Source organism: Hyperolius riggenbachi, chromosome 5, assembly GCF_040937935.1.
Source record: "Hyperolius riggenbachi isolate aHypRig1 chromosome 5, aHypRig1.pri, whole genome shotgun sequence".
In the NCBI taxonomy this organism is placed as follows: Eukaryota; Metazoa; Chordata; class Amphibia; order Anura; family Hyperoliidae; genus Hyperolius; species Hyperolius riggenbachi.
Genome location: NC_090650.1, coordinates 12896098 through 12914161, shown reverse-complemented (window position 1 = coordinate 12914161; position 18064 = coordinate 12896098). Strand labels below are relative to the sequence as shown.

The following is an 18064-nucleotide window of genomic DNA, read 5'->3' as shown; positions in this document are numbered from 1 at the left end:
ACTATAAATATGATTTGTTTGTTGTGTACATAATATATTTAATATTATGACTATATTTTTTTTTATTTCCATGCTGTTTGAACGACTCAAAAATGTACAGTTCTGCACAAAGCGTTCAGTCTTGTCAGGACTGATGGTGTAAAAATGATGACAAACACAGGATTGAATACCATCGTAGATTGAATATCATTTAATTATATGCTCAATGATTTGCCACAAATGAATATGCACTTGCTCATTTGAATATTAATTAGCATTGTGTTTAATAAGTGAAGTGTAAAACGAGGATTGAATTCCTCACTGGGAGATCATTTGATCATTGTTCATTGTGAAGTCTTGTTTATCGCCTGAGAATGCCTGCAAAGGGCCTGGTGCATCTGGCCATTAAGTCTCCAGAGTCCTGCCTCTCTCGACCTATGTGAATGGCGGACAGCGGTGCTGGGAACTCCGGACTGTCATTCCTACAACTGTTAAAAAACTCTTCCAACTGATTTGGATTGATTTGCTCGATCGGTCTGGACAGAAAATCTAGATTGATTGGCTGCCGGGAGCAGCAGATTGATGGCCCATAGCGTTGCATTGGATCGAATGGTGCAACGCTGCATTTCGATCAATTTTCAATAGATTTCATACTCAAATCTGTTTCTTGTGTGTGGCACACATCAGATAGATTCCTGTCATATTCGAGCTGACAGAAATCTATCTGATGGTTCAATCTGCTGCAAATCTATAAGTGTATGGGTACCTTTACAATATATCAGCTCTGTATAGAGCTGGCCATCCACTGGTTGATGTGGTCATTAGAAATATCTCTCTCAGATCATTAACGAATCCCTCCACTCACAGTACACAGATTTTCAATGGATTTCAGCAATAAATCTATTGAAAATCTGTATGCACTGCCTGCTGTGTCCCCAGGTCCACCCCCCCCATCCTTCCCCCAAAGAACATGCAGAGTGTAGGCAGCACAGCTGACACTTACCTGTCCATTGGGGCTTTCTCCCATGACTTCTCTCCACCATTGGGGCTTCTCCTTGGAGTAATATGCCTTCTTAAAACAGAAGGTATAAAGGTTTGTATGGATATCCTGCGCCTATGGACAATTGCAGCAGCTAAGTGGACCAGGCAAATCCTCCAATACCTGACTCTGTAAAATTATAAATAGAAGGTCCACAGCGCTAAGTTTAAAATTAAACACCTTTAATAATACAAATTGTGTTGACATTGATCTTAAGCTCACTTAGAGCACCTTCCCCTTTAAACACCCCTGTCGCACACAAACACTCACACAATATCACTGCAGTGAGCACTCGCACAAAAATGTAAAAAAGGGATCCCAGTAAAAGATCAAGGATGAGGATATAAAAAGCTTTTGTTGATAGAGCTAATGATGGGCATAAGGCTTTTTGTGCCGCTCAATGAAGTCCGCAATAAATGGAGTTTCCGTTAGGATTAAATTAAATTCATGCATGCATCAATGGCAACTTCTGCTTGTATATATGATACTGCACCAGTTCCTCCGGCGTGGGTGAATCCTCGCTCCGCTGTCTCCCCTCACCGTATGATCTGACACTGGCCTTGTGTATACGGGCACGGAGTCAGCTGATGCCGCCAGGAGTAGGTATTACTTCCGTAGACGCCGCTTCCGTCCTCTGCAGATGGACGGTTCCGTAGGCGGCTTGTTAGTTACTTGCTGGCTTGGGCAATCCCACAGTGACGTCACTGATAGCGTATGTGCGTAGGACGCTGACGTTTCAGGAGGTAACGCCTCCCTTCTTCAGAGCTGCCCAACGATCGCTTCCCCCAGCTTATAAACATTCCTCTTACTCTTAGGATCCACCCACTTCTCCTTGGAAACCAGTGCTGCCGTTTATCTTCCTCCAATTTTCACAACAGCAAGCATACATGTCAGAGTTCATCCGCAGCAATTGCTGTGGCTTTTCCACTTCTCATATTTTTGTCATGATAGAGAAAAATAGTTGTCTCCAGATCTTTTTATATTTATCCGAGAATAAAAATGAAAAAATGAAAAAATTAAAAAAATTTAATTAAAATAAAAATATGAATAATGTATATGAAAATTCCCCACATATCAATGTGTTTTATTCTATTTTAAAAAAGCATAAAACTCAAAGTCACAATTTAACCCTTTGGGGGTCATAGTGTCCAGTGCATATATCCAAAATGATTCCGTGCGAGATAGTTTACTTATAAAGTCTCCTCCCCTCCAGTCTTTCTCTACTTTCTGTAGTCCACAAAATGTGGTACCCCCTACTGAGCATTTGTGAAATTTCTTGTAATGTGCAGATAAGGGATGTTTTTCATTTCCTTTTTCTATATTATATAGATGTTCCCCTAATCTTTTTTTCAGAGATCTTTTTGTCCTCCCCACATATTGCTTTTGACATGGGCAGCATATCACATATACTATCCCTTTGGTGGAACAAGTAAAGTTACCTCTTATGGGGAATATTTCACCATTGCAAGAGGAGACAACCTCCTGCATCACTCTGTCACCTTTAGTAGCCGCACACATTCCACAATCACCACATCTTCTAAATTTGTTTCCCCTTTTCACTGGGCAAGGATCTGTAATAGTAGGTGCTATCATTTGGCCAATGTTTGAACTCCTTCTGAATGTAATACCCGGATGATGACCCAAATACCCATCCAGAAAATCATCTTCCTTTAAAATGCTCCAGTATTTGTTCACTATTGCTTTTATCTTGTAAGCCTGTTCACAATAGTCAAATAAAAGAGCTGGGGGCCTTTCAGACCAATTATCTCTGTGTTTGTTTCCTATCATTAATGTTTCTCTGTCGATATTCATTGTCTCACCCACAGCTTTCTCTAGAAGTTCATCCTCATATCCCTTCTCTTTGAAACGATTGCTGAGAACCTCTATTTCAGTATTAAGGTCTTGAGGTCTGGAACAATTCCGCTTCAGACGTAAAAATTGTCCTTTAGGGACATTAACTAGCCATCTTGCTAGGTGGCAACTATCTATATCAATAAAACTATTGCAGTCAACTGGCTTAAAAAATGTTTTAGTGTGCAATTTCGCATTATCTAAATCTAGATAATGCGAAATTGCACACTAAAACATTTTTTAAGCCAGTTGACTGCAATAGTTTTATTGATATAGATAGTTGCCACCTAGCAAGACAATTTTTACGTCTGAAGCGGAATTGTTCCAGACCTCAAGACCTTAATACTGAAATAGAGGTTCTCAGCAATCGTTTCAAAGAGAAGGGATATGAGGATGAACTTCTAGAGAAAGCTGTGGGTGAGACAATGAATATCGACAGAGAAACATTAATGATAGGAAACAAACACAGAGATAATTGGTCTGAAAGGCCCCCAGCTCTTTTATTTGACTATTGTGAACAGGCTTACAAGATAAAAGCAATAGTGAACAAATACTGGAGCATTTTAAAGGAAGATGATTTTCTGGATGGGTATTTGGGTCATCATCCGGGTATTACATTCAGAAGGAGTTCAAACATTGGCCAAATGATAGCACCTACTATTACAGATCCTTGCCCAGTGAAAAGGGGAAACAAATTTAGAAGATGTGGTGATTGTGGAATGTGTGCGGCTACTAAAGGTGACAGAGTGATGCAGGAGGTTGTCTCCTCTTGCAATGGTGAAATATTCCCCATAAGAGGTAACTTTACTTGTTCCACCAAAGGGATAGTATATGTGATATGCTGCCCATGTCAAAAGCAATATGTGGGGAGGACAAAAAGATCTCTGAAAAAAAGATTAGGGGAACATCTATATAATATAGAAAAAGGAAATGAAAAACATCCCTTATCTGCACATTACAAGAAATTTCACAAATGCTCAGTAGGGGGTACCACATTTTGTGGACTACAGAAAGTAGAGAAAGACTGGAGGGGAGGAGACTTTATAAGTAAACTATCTCGCACGGAATCATTTTGGATATATGCACTGGACACTATGACCCCCAAAGGGTTAAATTGTGACTTTGAGTTTTATGCTTTTTTAAAATAGAATAAAACACATTGATATGTGGGGAATTTTCATATACATTATTCATATTTTTATTTTAATTAAATTTTTTTAATTTTTTCATTTTTTCATTTTTATTCTCGGATAAATATAAAAAGATCTGGAGACAACTATTTTTCTCTATCATGACAAAAATATGAGAAGTGGAAAAGCCACAGCAATTGCTGCGGATGAACTCTGACATGTATGCTTGCTGTTGTGAAAATTGGAGGAAGATAAACGGCAGCACTGGTTTCCAAGGAGAAGTGGGTGGATCCTAAGAGTAAGAGGAATGTTTATAAGCTGGGGGAAGCGATCGTTGGGCAGCTCTGAAGAAGGGAGGCGTTACCTCCTGAAACGTCAGCGTCCTACGCACATACGCTATCAGTGACGTCACTGTGGGATTGCCCAAGCCAGCAAGTAACTAACAAGCCGCCTACGGAACCGTCCATCTGCAGAGGACGGAAGCGGCGTCTACGGAAGTAATACCTACTCCTGGCGGCATCAGCTGACTCCGTGCCCGTATACACAAGGCCAGTGTCAGATCATACGGTGAGGGGAGACAGCGGAGCGAGGATTCACCCACGCCGGAGGAACTGGTGCAGTATCATATATACAAGCAGAAGTTGCCATTGATGCATGCATGAATTTAATTTAATCCTAACGGAAACTCCATTTATTGCGGACTTCATTGAGCGGCACAAAAAGCCTTATGCCCATCATTAGCTCTATCAACAAAAGCTTTTTATATCCTCATCCTTGATCTTTTACTGGGATCCCTTTTTTACATTTTTGTGCGAGTGCTCACTGCAGTGATATTGTGTGAGTGTTTGTGTGCGACAGGGGTGTTTAAAGGGGAAGGTGCTCTAAGTGAGCTTAAGATCAATGTCAACACAATTTGTATTATTAAAGGTGTTTAATTTTAAACTTAGCGCTGTGGACCTTCTATTTATAATTAAAACAGAAGGTATTTGTGATAATTCATCTTTAAAGAGACTCCGTAACAAAAATTGCATCCTGTTTTTTATCATTCTACAAGTTCCAAAAGCTATTCTAATGTGTTCTGGCTAACTGCAGCACTTTCTACTATCACTATCTCTGTAATAAATCAATGTATCTTTCCCCTGTCAGATTTGTCGGCCTGTGTCTGGAAGGCTGCCAAGTTCTTCAGTGTTGTGGTTCTGCTATGAACTACCTATTTCAGGCCCCTCTCTGCACACTGCCTGTGTGATATTTAGATTACTGCAGCTTCTCTCTGCTCTGTTATCTTTTACAAGCTGGATAAATCGTCCTCTGAGCTGGCTGAGCTTTTACATACTGAGGAAATTCAGACAAGGGCAAAGCTGTTTGCAGGAAGAAAAGAGCAGCCTGAAACTTCAGTGCATGAGAGATGCAGGGGGAAAGAAACACACAAATGATCTCTTGAGATTCAAAAGGAAGGGTGTATACAGCCTGCTTGTGTATGGATGTATTTTGTATGTGTGGACATACTGTACATCAACCTACTTCCTGTTTTGGTGGCCATTTTGTTTGTTTATAAACAAACTTTTTAAAACTGTTTTTAACCACTTTTAATGCGGCGAGGAGCTGCGAAATTGTGACAGAGGGTAATAGGAGATGTCCCCTAACGCACTGGTATGTTTACTTTTGTGCAATTTTAACAATACAGATTCTCTTTAAGTAAACATATGTTGTTACCCACAATGCACCGCTACTGAATATGCAAATGATCTCTTTATGCCCTGTAAGCCAGGCTAGCATCCAGAACCGCTAGTGTATAGCAAGCCTATAGCTTTACATTTCCAGAGCCACATTAACCCAACAATCAGACAGCCTGCTTTGGACTTGTGGTCCTCCTCAGTACATGGCAGGGATTGATATGGCTCTATGGGATGGGGCTTCACTCCTGGGGAGCTGTGTGTGTCACCTGACTAAACACTATAGAGTAAACACTAGGGGCAGCATGGCACGCAGCTTGTGTGACCACCACAGAGGCCTCTAGTACTTGGCCTCTAGTGTTTAGTCACGGGACACCCAGCTCCCTGGGAGTGTAGAGACAGGGAAAAGCCTGGGTGAAGGAGAGAAGATATGGGAGGAAGCAAGTGCGACAGCAGACAGGTGAGAATAGCTCCAAAGCCAAATCGGTCGTCCAAAATCAAACGCTGCTAGCACCGTGCTTCCGACCTGAGGAAGGCCACAGAGCTCCAGACTTCTTTGGTGAGGCTTCTGACAAAACCACCTTGGCAGTTTCCCCCGGGGGGGGGGGGGGGGGGGGGGGGAGACGACGACAATAAGAATAATGTCCATTTCCCAGCGACCAGCTGAGTTATTCATCCATTCAATGGCCACTCCTATGTTAGGGTACAATGAGGATTAAATTAACTATAAGGTATACTCCACTTTTGGTCCTCTTTTTTTAACTCAGAACTTCCTCTCTGCTCTTAAAATGAACCAGAGATGAAGCATCCTCATGTATTTTACCCAATATTATGCATGTTTGCGTAATATTGGGGAGGATGATTCTGGAGTAGCAATGCTGCAGCAGGATGTGCTCCTTAGCAACCAAGGGGCAGACTGCTGTAACGAGAAAGGGAATAGGAGTGCAGCTAAGGCTAGACAGGTACTGGTGGTAGGGGATTCAATTATTAGGCGCACAGATAGGGTAATCTGTCGAAGAAACCGTGAATGCCGTACAGTCTGTTGCCTCCCGGGTGCTCGGGTTCGGCATGTAGCGGAAAGAATTGACAGATTATTGGGTGGGGCTGGGGAAGATCCAGCTGTCATGGTACACATTGGCACAAATGACAAAGTTAGTGGGAGGTGGAAGGTCCTCAAAAATGATTTTCAGGTACTTGGAGATAAACTTAAAGCAAGGACCTCCAAGGTGGTGTTCTCTGAAATACTGCCAGTGCCACGTGCTACATCTGAGAGACAGAGGGAGCTTAGGGAGTTAAATAAGTGGCTGAGAAATTGGTGTAGGAAGGAAGGGTTTGGGTTCCTGGAGAACTGGGCAGACTTTGCAGTGGGCTACAGGTTCTAGAGCAGGGATGGGCTGCACCTTAATGGGGAGGGTGCAGCTGCATTGGGGGAGAAGATGGCTAAACGGTTGGAGAAGATTTTAAAAAGAGTGACTGTTAGCCCAAAAAAATCAAATTTAAATCTCTATTGCAATGTGTTAAATAGTTTGTAAGGGAGCCAAAAAGGCAATGCTGAAGTTAAAAAGCAATCTAATTTTTTTACTGTGTGACTATCATTCAGCCTTTTCCCCAAGCTCCTAAGGAGGACGCAAGGCCGCATAACAGATACTGCAGAGCATGCAGAGCATGCCCATGTCTGCCCGATCCCCCTCTCCCCCCCCCCCCAGGACCAGGTGCTGATGTCTGTCCGCTCCCCCCCCAAGAGCCGATGTCTGTCCGACCACCCAGGACCAGGTGCCGATATCTTCTCACCCCAAAAAGCTGACACGGAGAGAGAGCGGGAGCGGAGTACATCTACACACTTCCAGCGCCGCCACCGCAGCTCAGCCGCCAAGTCACATGTGAGAGAATCCCGAGCAGGAGAGAGAGAGATGCACGGCGACAGGGCAAACTTGCGGTGGCGGCGCTGGAAGTGTGTAGATGTACTCCGCTTCCGCTCTCTCTCCGTGTTTGATACGGGGGATGGAAGGTCTCGCTTACCAAGAAAGGTTAGATAAACTGGGTTTATTTAGTCTAGAGAAAAGACGCCTTAGAGGAGATCTAATTAACATGTATAAATACATCACAGGGCAATATAATAGCTTGGCGGATGAGCTTTTTGTCCCTAGGCCTTCTCAAAGGACTAGAGGACATGATCTGCGCATGGAGGAAAAACATTTTAGCCATTTATTTAGGAAAGGGTTCTTTACAGTAAGAGTGATTAAGATGTGGAATGCATTGCCACAGGAAGTCGTTATGGCAAACTCTATACCTGCATTTAAAGGGGGCTTAGATGCTTTCCTTGCGTTGAAAGACATCCATGGCTACAATTACTAGGTAATGCCTAATGATGTTGATCCAGGGATTTTTATCTGATTGCCATCTGGAGTCGGGAAGGGATTTTTCCCTTTTGGGGCCAATTGGACCATGCCTTGTAAGGGTTTTTTTCGCCTTCCTCTGGATCAGCAGGGATATGTGAGGGTGCAGGCTGGTGTTGTGCCTTCCTCTGGATCAGCAGGGATATGTGAGGGAGCAGGCTGGTGTTGTACCTTCCTCTGGATCAACAGGGATATGTGAGGGAGCAGGCTGGTGCTGTGCCTTCCTCTGGATCAGCAGGGATATGTGAGGGAGCAGGCTGGTGTTGTACTTTGTACTAGTTGAACTCGATGGACGTATGTCTTTTTTCAACCATAATAACTGTGTAACTATGTAAGAGAAAACACCTACCATGCTTTCTGTTTCATTATTTACTGTTCAGATTGCTTCTTATCAGCCCTGATTAAATCCCTGACTGAGCATTCAGTCTTGCTTTGCTATAATGACTCCGCTATAATGATTCCTGAGCAGAGCCACAAGGGGGCAGGCTTGGGCTTGAAAAGACATCAGAGAAGACAGACTCGGCTATAATGATTCCTGAACAAAGCCAGACTGAATGCTCAGTCGGGGATTTTATCAGGGCTGATAAGAAGCAATCTGAACAGTGAAGAATGAAACAGAGAGCTGGGTTTTCTCTAATGCCGGGCACACACGGCATTTTCAGCCCTTATCAATCAAACCGCTGATGGCTCAATTGATAATATCCGACAGGTCAGATGACCTGCCGGATAGCTTCCCCGCTCGATCCCCGCTGGCGGACAATAGCGGGGAATCGAGCGGGTGATAACTAAGCAGCGCCTGCGGGGACGAGCGGGGATCTATCCGCGCGGACGAGCGGGGATGCGCAGCCATCGAGCCAGCGGCTCGATCCGGCGCATAATTGGCTAGGTGTATGCCTAGCATCAACTTCCCACTGATATATATGGTAAAATACATGAGGGTGCTTCGCCTCTGGTTCCCTTTAAAAATAAGTAACAGCATAATAACCTTTTGAAGAAAATAATTTATTTGCTACAGCTGAGACAAATTCTGCAATACATCTGCAGTGTGTCTACTTCCTGCTTTCATGGAAGGAGACATAGGGTTAACATCCTGTGTTTACAAATTAGCTACTCTGCAAATTACAGTTATGATTAGTCAGAGATGAGAGGGCATTCGACAAGCTAAACTCTCTAAATACACACAGGGTGGATTTCTCTAAGTTTTCCTTCTGTCCTGTGTAAGAGTTCAGGAACATTGTAAGTTAGAAATTCACTTCTCCTTTGCAGAAGAGATCACCAGCCGTATTAACGTCCAGCAGAGCTTTTTTTTATGATCGCGAAACAGTAAAAAAAAAATGACGGCTCCATGTTCCATATAAATGATGATTCTATGCCTGACATACTCTCTTCTTCAATACGGCTAATCTACGGTGCAAAAAAAAGAGATATCCATTTTGCATCCCAAATGTCAGCTGTGTACTTTGAAAGAAATATACGCTGCGGGTCCAAACCGCGTGACGTCTGATCCCCAAGAAAAGCCTTTTCCAAAGCGTCCGCCAACATCCTCGACAACTGATATTTAATCGTTGATGGATCCTGGATGGGCTGTACCATCATCGAGAAAAATGCCTCCCAATCCTTCTGAAAAACGTTTCGCCTCTTTAGCCCGTCGGCAACGCGTAACCTTTTTATTGCCTAATTAGGGACATCGATTATCGCACAACAATGTATCTTAAAGTCACAAGGAAAATGCCACTTTGGTAATCGCTTTCAAATAAGCTCCTAGCTAAGGACGCACTCGCAAAATGCCTTCCTTCTTTAATTTTGAATTAGGAAACGTCGTCGACATAATCTTTTTTTGGAGTGTGCGTAATTTAAGGTAGTTTATGTGGAAATAAATCAAAAATAGTGCCATTGTCCTAATCTGCGTGCCGACTTTCAAAGAGTAATCTTATTAATGGCTCATTAGCTGGAGAGACAACTAGTTCATCTCTGGTGGCCTTTCAGGCAAGCCACCCTTCTTCGGTCTATTAGCTCCATCCGTACATACCGGGCCCGATATACTAATATTCTCTAGAGTTGGACAACGTTACACATAAAGTGCTTCAGTGTAGTATCACATGGATTGTCACACCTGACCAGTTTCGCCTCTGAAGATGGCGGAAGGCCAAAACCTGGTCCAGTAATTTGTGTTTTATTGATAAGATGGGAAAATATCACCTAGAAGAAAACTTAGGAGAAAAAAAATGAAAGAGCATTTGGCCCATATGCAATTAAAGGGGAACTTCAGCCTAAACAAACATACTGTCATCAAGTGACATTAGTTATATTAATTAGAATAGATAGGTAATATAATCTCTTACCCACCCTGTTTTAAAAGAACAGGCAAATGTTTGTGATTCATGGGGGCAGCCATCTTTTTCATGGGGGCAGCAATCTTTTTCATGGGGGCAGCCATCTTTTTGGTTGAAAGGAGGTGACAAGGAGCATGAGACACAGTTCCAACTATCCTGTGTCCTGATAACCCCTCCCAGCTGCACACGCTAGGCTTCAAATGTCAAATTCAAAATGTACAAAAAAAATATAGTACCAAAACAGCAGAACAAGAACAAAAAAAAAAATCAGAAATCCCATCATGCTTTGCACAGCATCAGGGGAAAAAAGCCCGGGCAGTTTTCTTCTGTGCAGCTAAAAATGAGGCTTGTATAAGAGAAACAGTCGATTTTTAGTCCGGAGGTTCACTTTAACTTTTTTCTCCTGAATTTTCTCCTAAGTGATATTTTCAAACTTGTCAATGGAATGACTTTGAAATCGCTGGCAAGCAAGAAAATACATAAAATAGTTTTGATAGTACTTTCCTACCTATGTTTTGGTACTTTTTCAATTGTAAAGTGCAGAAAAGTTATTCTAAATAGAAGATGAAAAATGATCTCCTAGGAGAAAAGATCATCATTTTTCATCTTCACTTTAAAAATTTTTTGTGGCACTTCGCAATAAAAAAGGTACCAAAAAGTAGGTGAAAAATTACTGTAAAAATTATTTTGAGTATTTGTTCACTTGCTGGTGGTTTAACCTCCTTGGCGGTATGGACGAGCTCAGTACGCCAAGGAGGATTGCTCAGCCCCTGGATGGTCTCTTTACTTACTTTTTTTTTCATAACATGTAGCTAGCCCACTTTGCTAGCTACATGTTTCGTTCTGTCCGCGATGTGCCACTAAAGGGGCTGTCCTCCCCAAAACGCCTAGCGCAGCCTGGCGAATCACCGCCAGGCTGCGCAATTGGAAGGATCGGAGCTCCCCATGATGTCATGACGGTGATGACGTCATGTCTGATCATCACCATGGCGATGGGAGAAGCGACGATAGGAAGTCACGCTTCTCGCGGGATCTTGGACGCGTAAGTATGGCCGGCGGGGATTGGGAGGGCGGATGCGGACGGCATGGCGTACTGCTGTAGCTAGAACAAGAAAAAGAAATATTTAACAAAAACGGTAATGCGTACTTATGTACGCATTATCCAGAACGCCAGGGAGGTTAAAAGTAATTTTATTTTAAATTGTGAAAGCTTAAGAGAAAAAGTGAATTGAATCAGAGCCCAGGGCCCTATGCAATTTACTTTTTCTCATGAGTTTTCTCCTAGGTGATATTTCCACACCTTATCATAAAAATGTCTTTAAAAAACCCCCGCAAGCAAGAAAATACTCAAAATTATTTTGATAGTACTTTTCCGCCAGCTTTTGGGTATTTTTTCAGTTGTAATTTGCTGAAGAGTTATTTTAAAGAGAAGATGAAAATTATCTCCTAGGAGTTCTCTCAGAAGAAAAAGTGAATTGCATATGGGCCATTTATCAGTCATTCAAATCACTTTTTCTCCTAGGAGAACATTTTTCATCTTTCCTTAAAAGTGGAGCTGTCAGCCATACTATCTCAGAAAAAAAACACATATATAAGTAGATAAATACTTGCTCTACTTACATAACATATGTACTGCACTGTCCATGTTTTGATTTTAGTGATTTTTCTACAGTAAAAAAAAAAAACAGAAAATCCTTCTTAGCATTTCCCATTTTAACTGTGGCTATTTTGAAGTCAATCCTGATGTCATTTCCTCCCTTACTCTCCTCTGCCTCGTTGTGTATGCAAAATGGACCAAAAAGTAGGTGAAAATTACTATCAGAATAATTTTGAGTATTTTTTTATTTTGCTTTTTGGTGGTTTAACCACTTAAGGACCGGGCTCACTTTCAGCTTTCTGTGCTGAGTAGACTCTACAGCCCACAGCACAGATCGTAATTGAGCCAGGGGCGACCAGACTTCCCCCCTTTTTTCCCCACTAGGGGGATGTCCTGCAGGGGGGGTCTGATCGCCGCCGGCTATTATGGTTCAGCGGGGGGGGGCTCCTCAAACCCCCCCTCCGCAGCGATTTCCGCCCTCCCTCTACTTCCCTACCTCTCCCGTGGCTTGTGGGCTGCGCAGGACGGATATCCGTCCTGCGCCGTGTAGTATAGGCTTCAGCCTATCAGAATGCGGCGATCCCCGGCCAATCAGAGGCCGGGGATCGCCGATCTCCTCTACGGCGCTGCTGCGCAGCAGCGCCGTATGATGTAAACAGCGGGGATTTCTTCCCCGCGTGTTTACATTATGCGTGCGAGCCGCAATCGGTGGCTTGCACACTGTTCACGGAGACACCCTCCGTGAACTAGCATGGGAAGGCCACTCGATCGAGCGGATGTTTCCATGGGAAACCACTAACGACCCGCCGACGCCTATCGGCGTTAGGCGGTCGTTATTAAAAGGCATTTTATTGGTAAGGTGCGGAGCTGTCACCTAGGAGAAAACTTAAGAGAAAAAGTTATTGCATAAGGGCCCATACGTCAGCCAGTGGGTTTAGGTTCAGAAGTCTGTCTGTAATATTTTGCTGTCAGTAGAATATCGAATGATGTATGTTGGTGTCCAGATAAACGATCAATGTCACAAGATATTGATTGTTTACCTGATCTAAAGCCACATCAAGAAATCTATTGTAGCCTTTACTGTACATCTTACTACTGATGGGATGAGATGCTTTAAATGCAGAATACATGACTTACATCACTGTCTGCTTTATACGCCAAACCATAAAAAAAAAACCTTAAAAAAAACGTTTTTTAAGATAATTCTCTACGAAGTTGTAAATGTGATTTTTGGAATCTGACAGATGATAAGCAGGGAAATGTTTTAAGCAAACACTTTTTTATCTTAGTAGAGCATTATATTTTTGCATAGAGTTTATCATTCACCTCAAAAAGTACTACTAATGCATCGAAAACAGACCAGATGACTGGTTGAAATATGTAAAATTTTTGTTTTTCTGGACTTTAAAAATTCAAATATTCTAGATTTAAATTCAAAACCGTGTGAAACATATAATTGGAGCGTAGCTCCTTTTTTTGAATCCTAAGATTGTTCTTTTAGCAAACATAGCTTGCCTATGAATGGACTTTAGAAAGGTGGAGTTTTTTTGCACGTCCTACTGTGTTACCAATAATAAGCCATTTCTTCCAGGGGGAACCCACCCATTCTTTTGTGTTTAATTATAACCCTATTATCTTTGGCTTTACCTTTGACGACTTATCTCTCACGTTCATATAACATGAGTAAGACAGCTGACTAAGAGAGGGAGTTCTGTAGATGATTATACTGTTGCAGCTGGTGGAAACTGTACAGCTTTCAGTATATATGGCAGAGATTTAGTCTAATCTATCATTACAATCCACCAAAACCTATCATTATTATTATTCTTACATGCCCCTATTTTAAAGAGGCCCTGTAGCAACATAGATTGAAATGCATGGAAATTATTCAGGACACCCAATTTTATGGTAATTTTCCTGATTTCAGCAACAGAAACACTTCCTATATCTATAGAATGCTGTAGATTAGTATGTAACCCCGCCTTCCCAGTGATGTCACAGCTTAGGCTGATTTGCTATGCAGAATACTCCCTGAGCAGTACTGGAGACCAGGCATTATTTTCACTGGCTTCGGAACTGACACCTCACAGGACTAAAGATATTGCCGCTTGTGGTACATTTCAGAAAGTAAATCAGGGTGAGGAAAGGTTTTACAATGGGCAAACACTGACTAAATAATTTATAAATGAGTATTGTAGAAAAAAAGGAATTTTATTCACTACAGTAGGTTATTTTCACTACAGTTCCTCTTTAAACGGGAAGATACATTTTAAAATTTTTAAATGATAAAAATGATAAATCCTTGTTTTCTGAAAGGTGTGGCAGACATTTCATATGCTGTGCTCTCTGATACCAAACCACAGCTAGCAAACTTACTGGAAGAACAGGTCACAAAGCCCTACACCCCCCCATTTTATTTCGGGTGAGGGGACATTTTTTTTAAATAAATGTGGTGATCAATCAGTCATCATAAAGGGGACATTATTCTTGCAAAAGTAGAAAGGTTGCCAGTTTTTTCACTGCTTTGTTGTTTTGTTTTTTTACTAGCATCTTACTGTGAAACTTTACCTTGCTTTCTGAGTACATCTTGAAAGACTATTTGTCATGAATTAGTTAGAATCTGTATCATCATTCTCGTGTTTATACTGTTATCCCAGTGACTCCTTGACAGTCTGTTGCAACTGTTAAAGAGGAACTCCAGTGAAAATCACGTAATAAAAAAGCACTTTATTTTTACAATAATTATGTATAAATGATTTAGTCAGTGTTTGCCCACTGTAAAATCTTTCCTCTCCCTGTTTTACATTCTGACATTTATCACATGGTGACATTTTTAATGCTGGCAGGTGATGTCACTGGAAGGAGATGCTGCTTGCTTTTTTTGGCAGTTGGAAACAGCTGTTATTTCCCACAATGCAACAAGGCTCCCACAGTGTGATGTCAGCACCATAGTCCTGACATCACACTGTGGGAGGGGTTTCAACACAATATCAGCCATACAGCGCCCCCTGATGATCCGTTTGTGAAAAGGAAAATATTTCTCATGGGAAAGGGGGTATCAGCTACTGATTGGGATGAAGTTCAATTCTTGGTCACGGTTTATCTTTAAAGTGGACCCAAATGAAAAATACAAGATTTCAGAAATAAAATCTATTTTCTAAATTATAATAATAAATAGCAGCCTTTTTTCAGCTGCATGATGACAAATATAAAATATTTTACATTTATTGGAGGAACCCCTCCCTTCCTTTCATATTGCCGGGACAGAATCCGGCAGACTGGTGGTGGAGTAGGAGGTGTCCGGCAAAGGAGGAATTGCTAATGGCTGCCACCTGTATAACACTAGTTATGAGAAGAGAAGGGTGAAAAGCATGCACTAAAATGCTCATAGGCTTGAAGGAGTGTTTATTTATCTTTGTATGTGTCAGAGTGGTGCAACTAAATATTTTGAATTAAAAAAATGTTTGGTTTGGGTCCGCTTTAAGGAAGAAGTCATAAATGGTGTCTGGAGGAATTGATGATGACAGATTCACTAACCTGTAACACATGAGAACAGTTTGTCAGGAATATATGTTAACATTAGGACTATAGGCATTGTTATGTGACCGTTATCAGCAACGGAAAAATCAGGAACACTGGAAATACTGAAATTAAGCAGTATAGTTGATTTTAAGAGGCCTTCTCAGCCTTTCATAGTGTTAGTGGAACGATAATTTCATTATATTTTATGTCAAATGTCTATTCATGATTACTTTTGCGTTATGACTTCCAGTTTGAACCGGAGTCCTCATCTTTACATTTTATACTACACTTGATGATGCTCTTTTTACTGCCTATTGCACTGATCTTTATATCATCATTACCTTTTTTTAGATCAAGATTACTCACAAGAACCAAGCCCCCATGCTGATGGGCCCGCCCCCGAAGAACAGCCTCTTCACCTCTTTCATCAAGGGAACAATGAACAAAAACAAAGAATGAATATTTGCTAAAACCTATACGCATCCAGTGCAAGTGGTGGTATCTTTAAAAACCCATTCTGGTGGGCTTGTTAAATAGCAGTACTTTGAATAATGGGATTGGTTTTACATTTTTAATCTTAATGCTAATTTATAATTTTATTTATTGTAATAGTTTGGATTTTTTTTTAAGTTATTTAGCATGTGCAATCAGTGTTAATTTATAGACGACAACATGACAGCCTATAAAGTGTGCATGTACTTTAATTATTCAGTAACACAAATGAATGCAAGGCTGGGCTCTGCAGTGCACCCTCGAAGGGACACAAATGTAATCCGTCGTTATAAGGAAGAATCTTGTGTTGGAAGAGATCTTTAGGAGCACACTGGTCTTCAACTCACGTCCTTGGTGGCCATTGGCAGTGCATGCTTTTACAGATGCTTACAGGAAAATTGTTATGTATTTTGTAAGCTGTTCGGAGTGGAGCAGTTAAAAAAATGAGGCCAAATTATTCTCGTCTGAGGCTATACCTACTTTTGTGTTTTCTATTATTCCAAATAGTAGATGTCCACTAAGTCGACTACCTATCCAATGATAGCACCTGCTATTACCCCTACCTACCAGCCCAATTTATATGAAGTGAGATGCAGCCTAATGTATTGCCACCATGCAGAACTGTCCACAGGTAAAAAAAAATTGTAGAAAGTTTTGTGAAGTCAACATTTGACAACATTTCCTAAAGAAAAAAAAACAGTATGATAATAGAGAAATCAGTATCCTACTACTATTAACGTATCATTACCACTATGACTGTCATTGGCTATGATGATTAAAATGACTTGTATTTCAGTTTTCAGTAGTGTAGAAGCGGTTAGAGATCTCTGTAAGCTTTTATTGCTGTTAGTGTGCCCCCGTTTGGGAGGTTCTCCCTTACTTCCTGTCTCAGGGACCTCCATAGAGCTTCAAAGCTTTAATGTCAAAACCAGAAGTCCTGGAAACAGGAAGAAATGAAAATCAATGAAAACGTGTTAAAAAGTCTAACGATTCGAATTCTGCATAAAAACTTTGTGTTGCTAGCTCTGTCACACTTTAAGAGCTTTTTCCACTTCCTGTCTGGACAGGAAGTAAGGAAGACTCTCACTAGTGTTGGTGTTCCAATTTAGCATAGCCAAATCGGAACCCCCGAAGACTGCCACTGTTCAGCACCAAACAATGCTGAATTCGAACATTAACACTAATTCTCACAAGAGGGCAATGGGCATTAATTAAAACCTAAAACAAGATTGTAAACCATTTCACAATTTATATTCACAGATATATAATGGATACATGTTCCTCATCCTCAGATCTATATTGGTATTTCATCTTTTCACAAATAATGAAATAAGCTTACGTGAGAAAAAGAAAACGGAATACTTTTCCTATACTACACTATAATGCTATTACACTTTATTATTCCAATGTTAAGAGACTCTCTCACTCTTTAGGTCGAAGAATGTGTAGATAAACTAGAATTCAGGAAGATGGAGAGAAACTATTTTAAGACGTGCATGAAATAGGGACACGAGGAAAAATGGTCCGGGTGAAGCCGATATAAGTCTAAATCATAAATATTGTTGTGTATTTGAGTGCCAGATGAAAACTACAAGTATTTACAGTGGCAATAATGACAGTAAAACATTTGTAAATGTTACCAATATTTACTACAGCTTAACCTAACCCTACTAACCCTGATGCCTAACGCTAAAACCCCCCTTCTTGATGCCTAACCCTAAAACCGCCATTCCTGACGCCTAACCCTAAAACCCCCCTTCTTGACACCTAACTCTAACCCCCACCACCCTTCCTGATACTGAACTCTAAAACAGCGCGCATCAAAAGAAATTGTTAAATACAAAAGACAAAAATTGTTACCGTAATATCTATAACTTTCTAATTAAATTTGAAAATGATTATTTTCAAAAAAGAAAAATTGTTAAATACAAAAGAATAAAAATTTCAATAACTACACTCTTAATTTTCAAAACTATAACACTTCAAAAACTATAATGTTCTAATTTTCAAAACAATATTTATCGGACACCCACATTTCTTCTTTCGGCACCC

At 41.0% G+C, this 18064-nt stretch overlaps 1 protein-coding gene and 2 long non-coding RNA genes across 8 annotated transcripts in view; 1 reads left to right on the top strand and 2 right to left on the bottom strand.

Annotated features, from left to right (window-relative positions):
* Positions 1 to 1810, bottom strand: part of LOC137517981 (uncharacterized) — a 30940-nt gene extending 29130 nt beyond the window's left edge. The window contains exons 1-2 of the long non-coding RNA XR_011020721.1: positions 1512 to 1810; positions 983 to 1147 (exon numbers count right to left, since the gene is read on the bottom strand). This is a non-coding gene — a long non-coding RNA (uncharacterized lncRNA). The remainder of the gene's footprint in view (positions 1 to 982; positions 1148 to 1511) is intronic.
* The window catches only part of DGKB (diacylglycerol kinase beta), an 849394-nt gene extending 831561 nt beyond the window's left edge, over positions 1 to 17833 (top strand). For all 6 annotated transcript variants that reach the window (XM_068235094.1, XM_068235095.1, XM_068235097.1 and 3 more), the window contains one exon: positions 15872 to 17833. In XM_068235094.1, coding sequence (XP_068091195.1) covers positions 15872 to 15979 — 108 coding nt within the window. In that variant the 3' untranslated portion in view covers positions 15980 to 17833. The remainder of the gene's footprint in view (positions 1 to 15871) is intronic.
* LOC137517983 (uncharacterized) overlaps positions 16652 to 18064 on the bottom strand; it is a 39370-nt gene continuing 37957 nt past the window's right edge. The window contains exon 3 of the long non-coding RNA XR_011020723.1: positions 16652 to 16949. This is a non-coding gene — a long non-coding RNA (uncharacterized lncRNA). The remainder of the gene's footprint in view (positions 16950 to 18064) is intronic.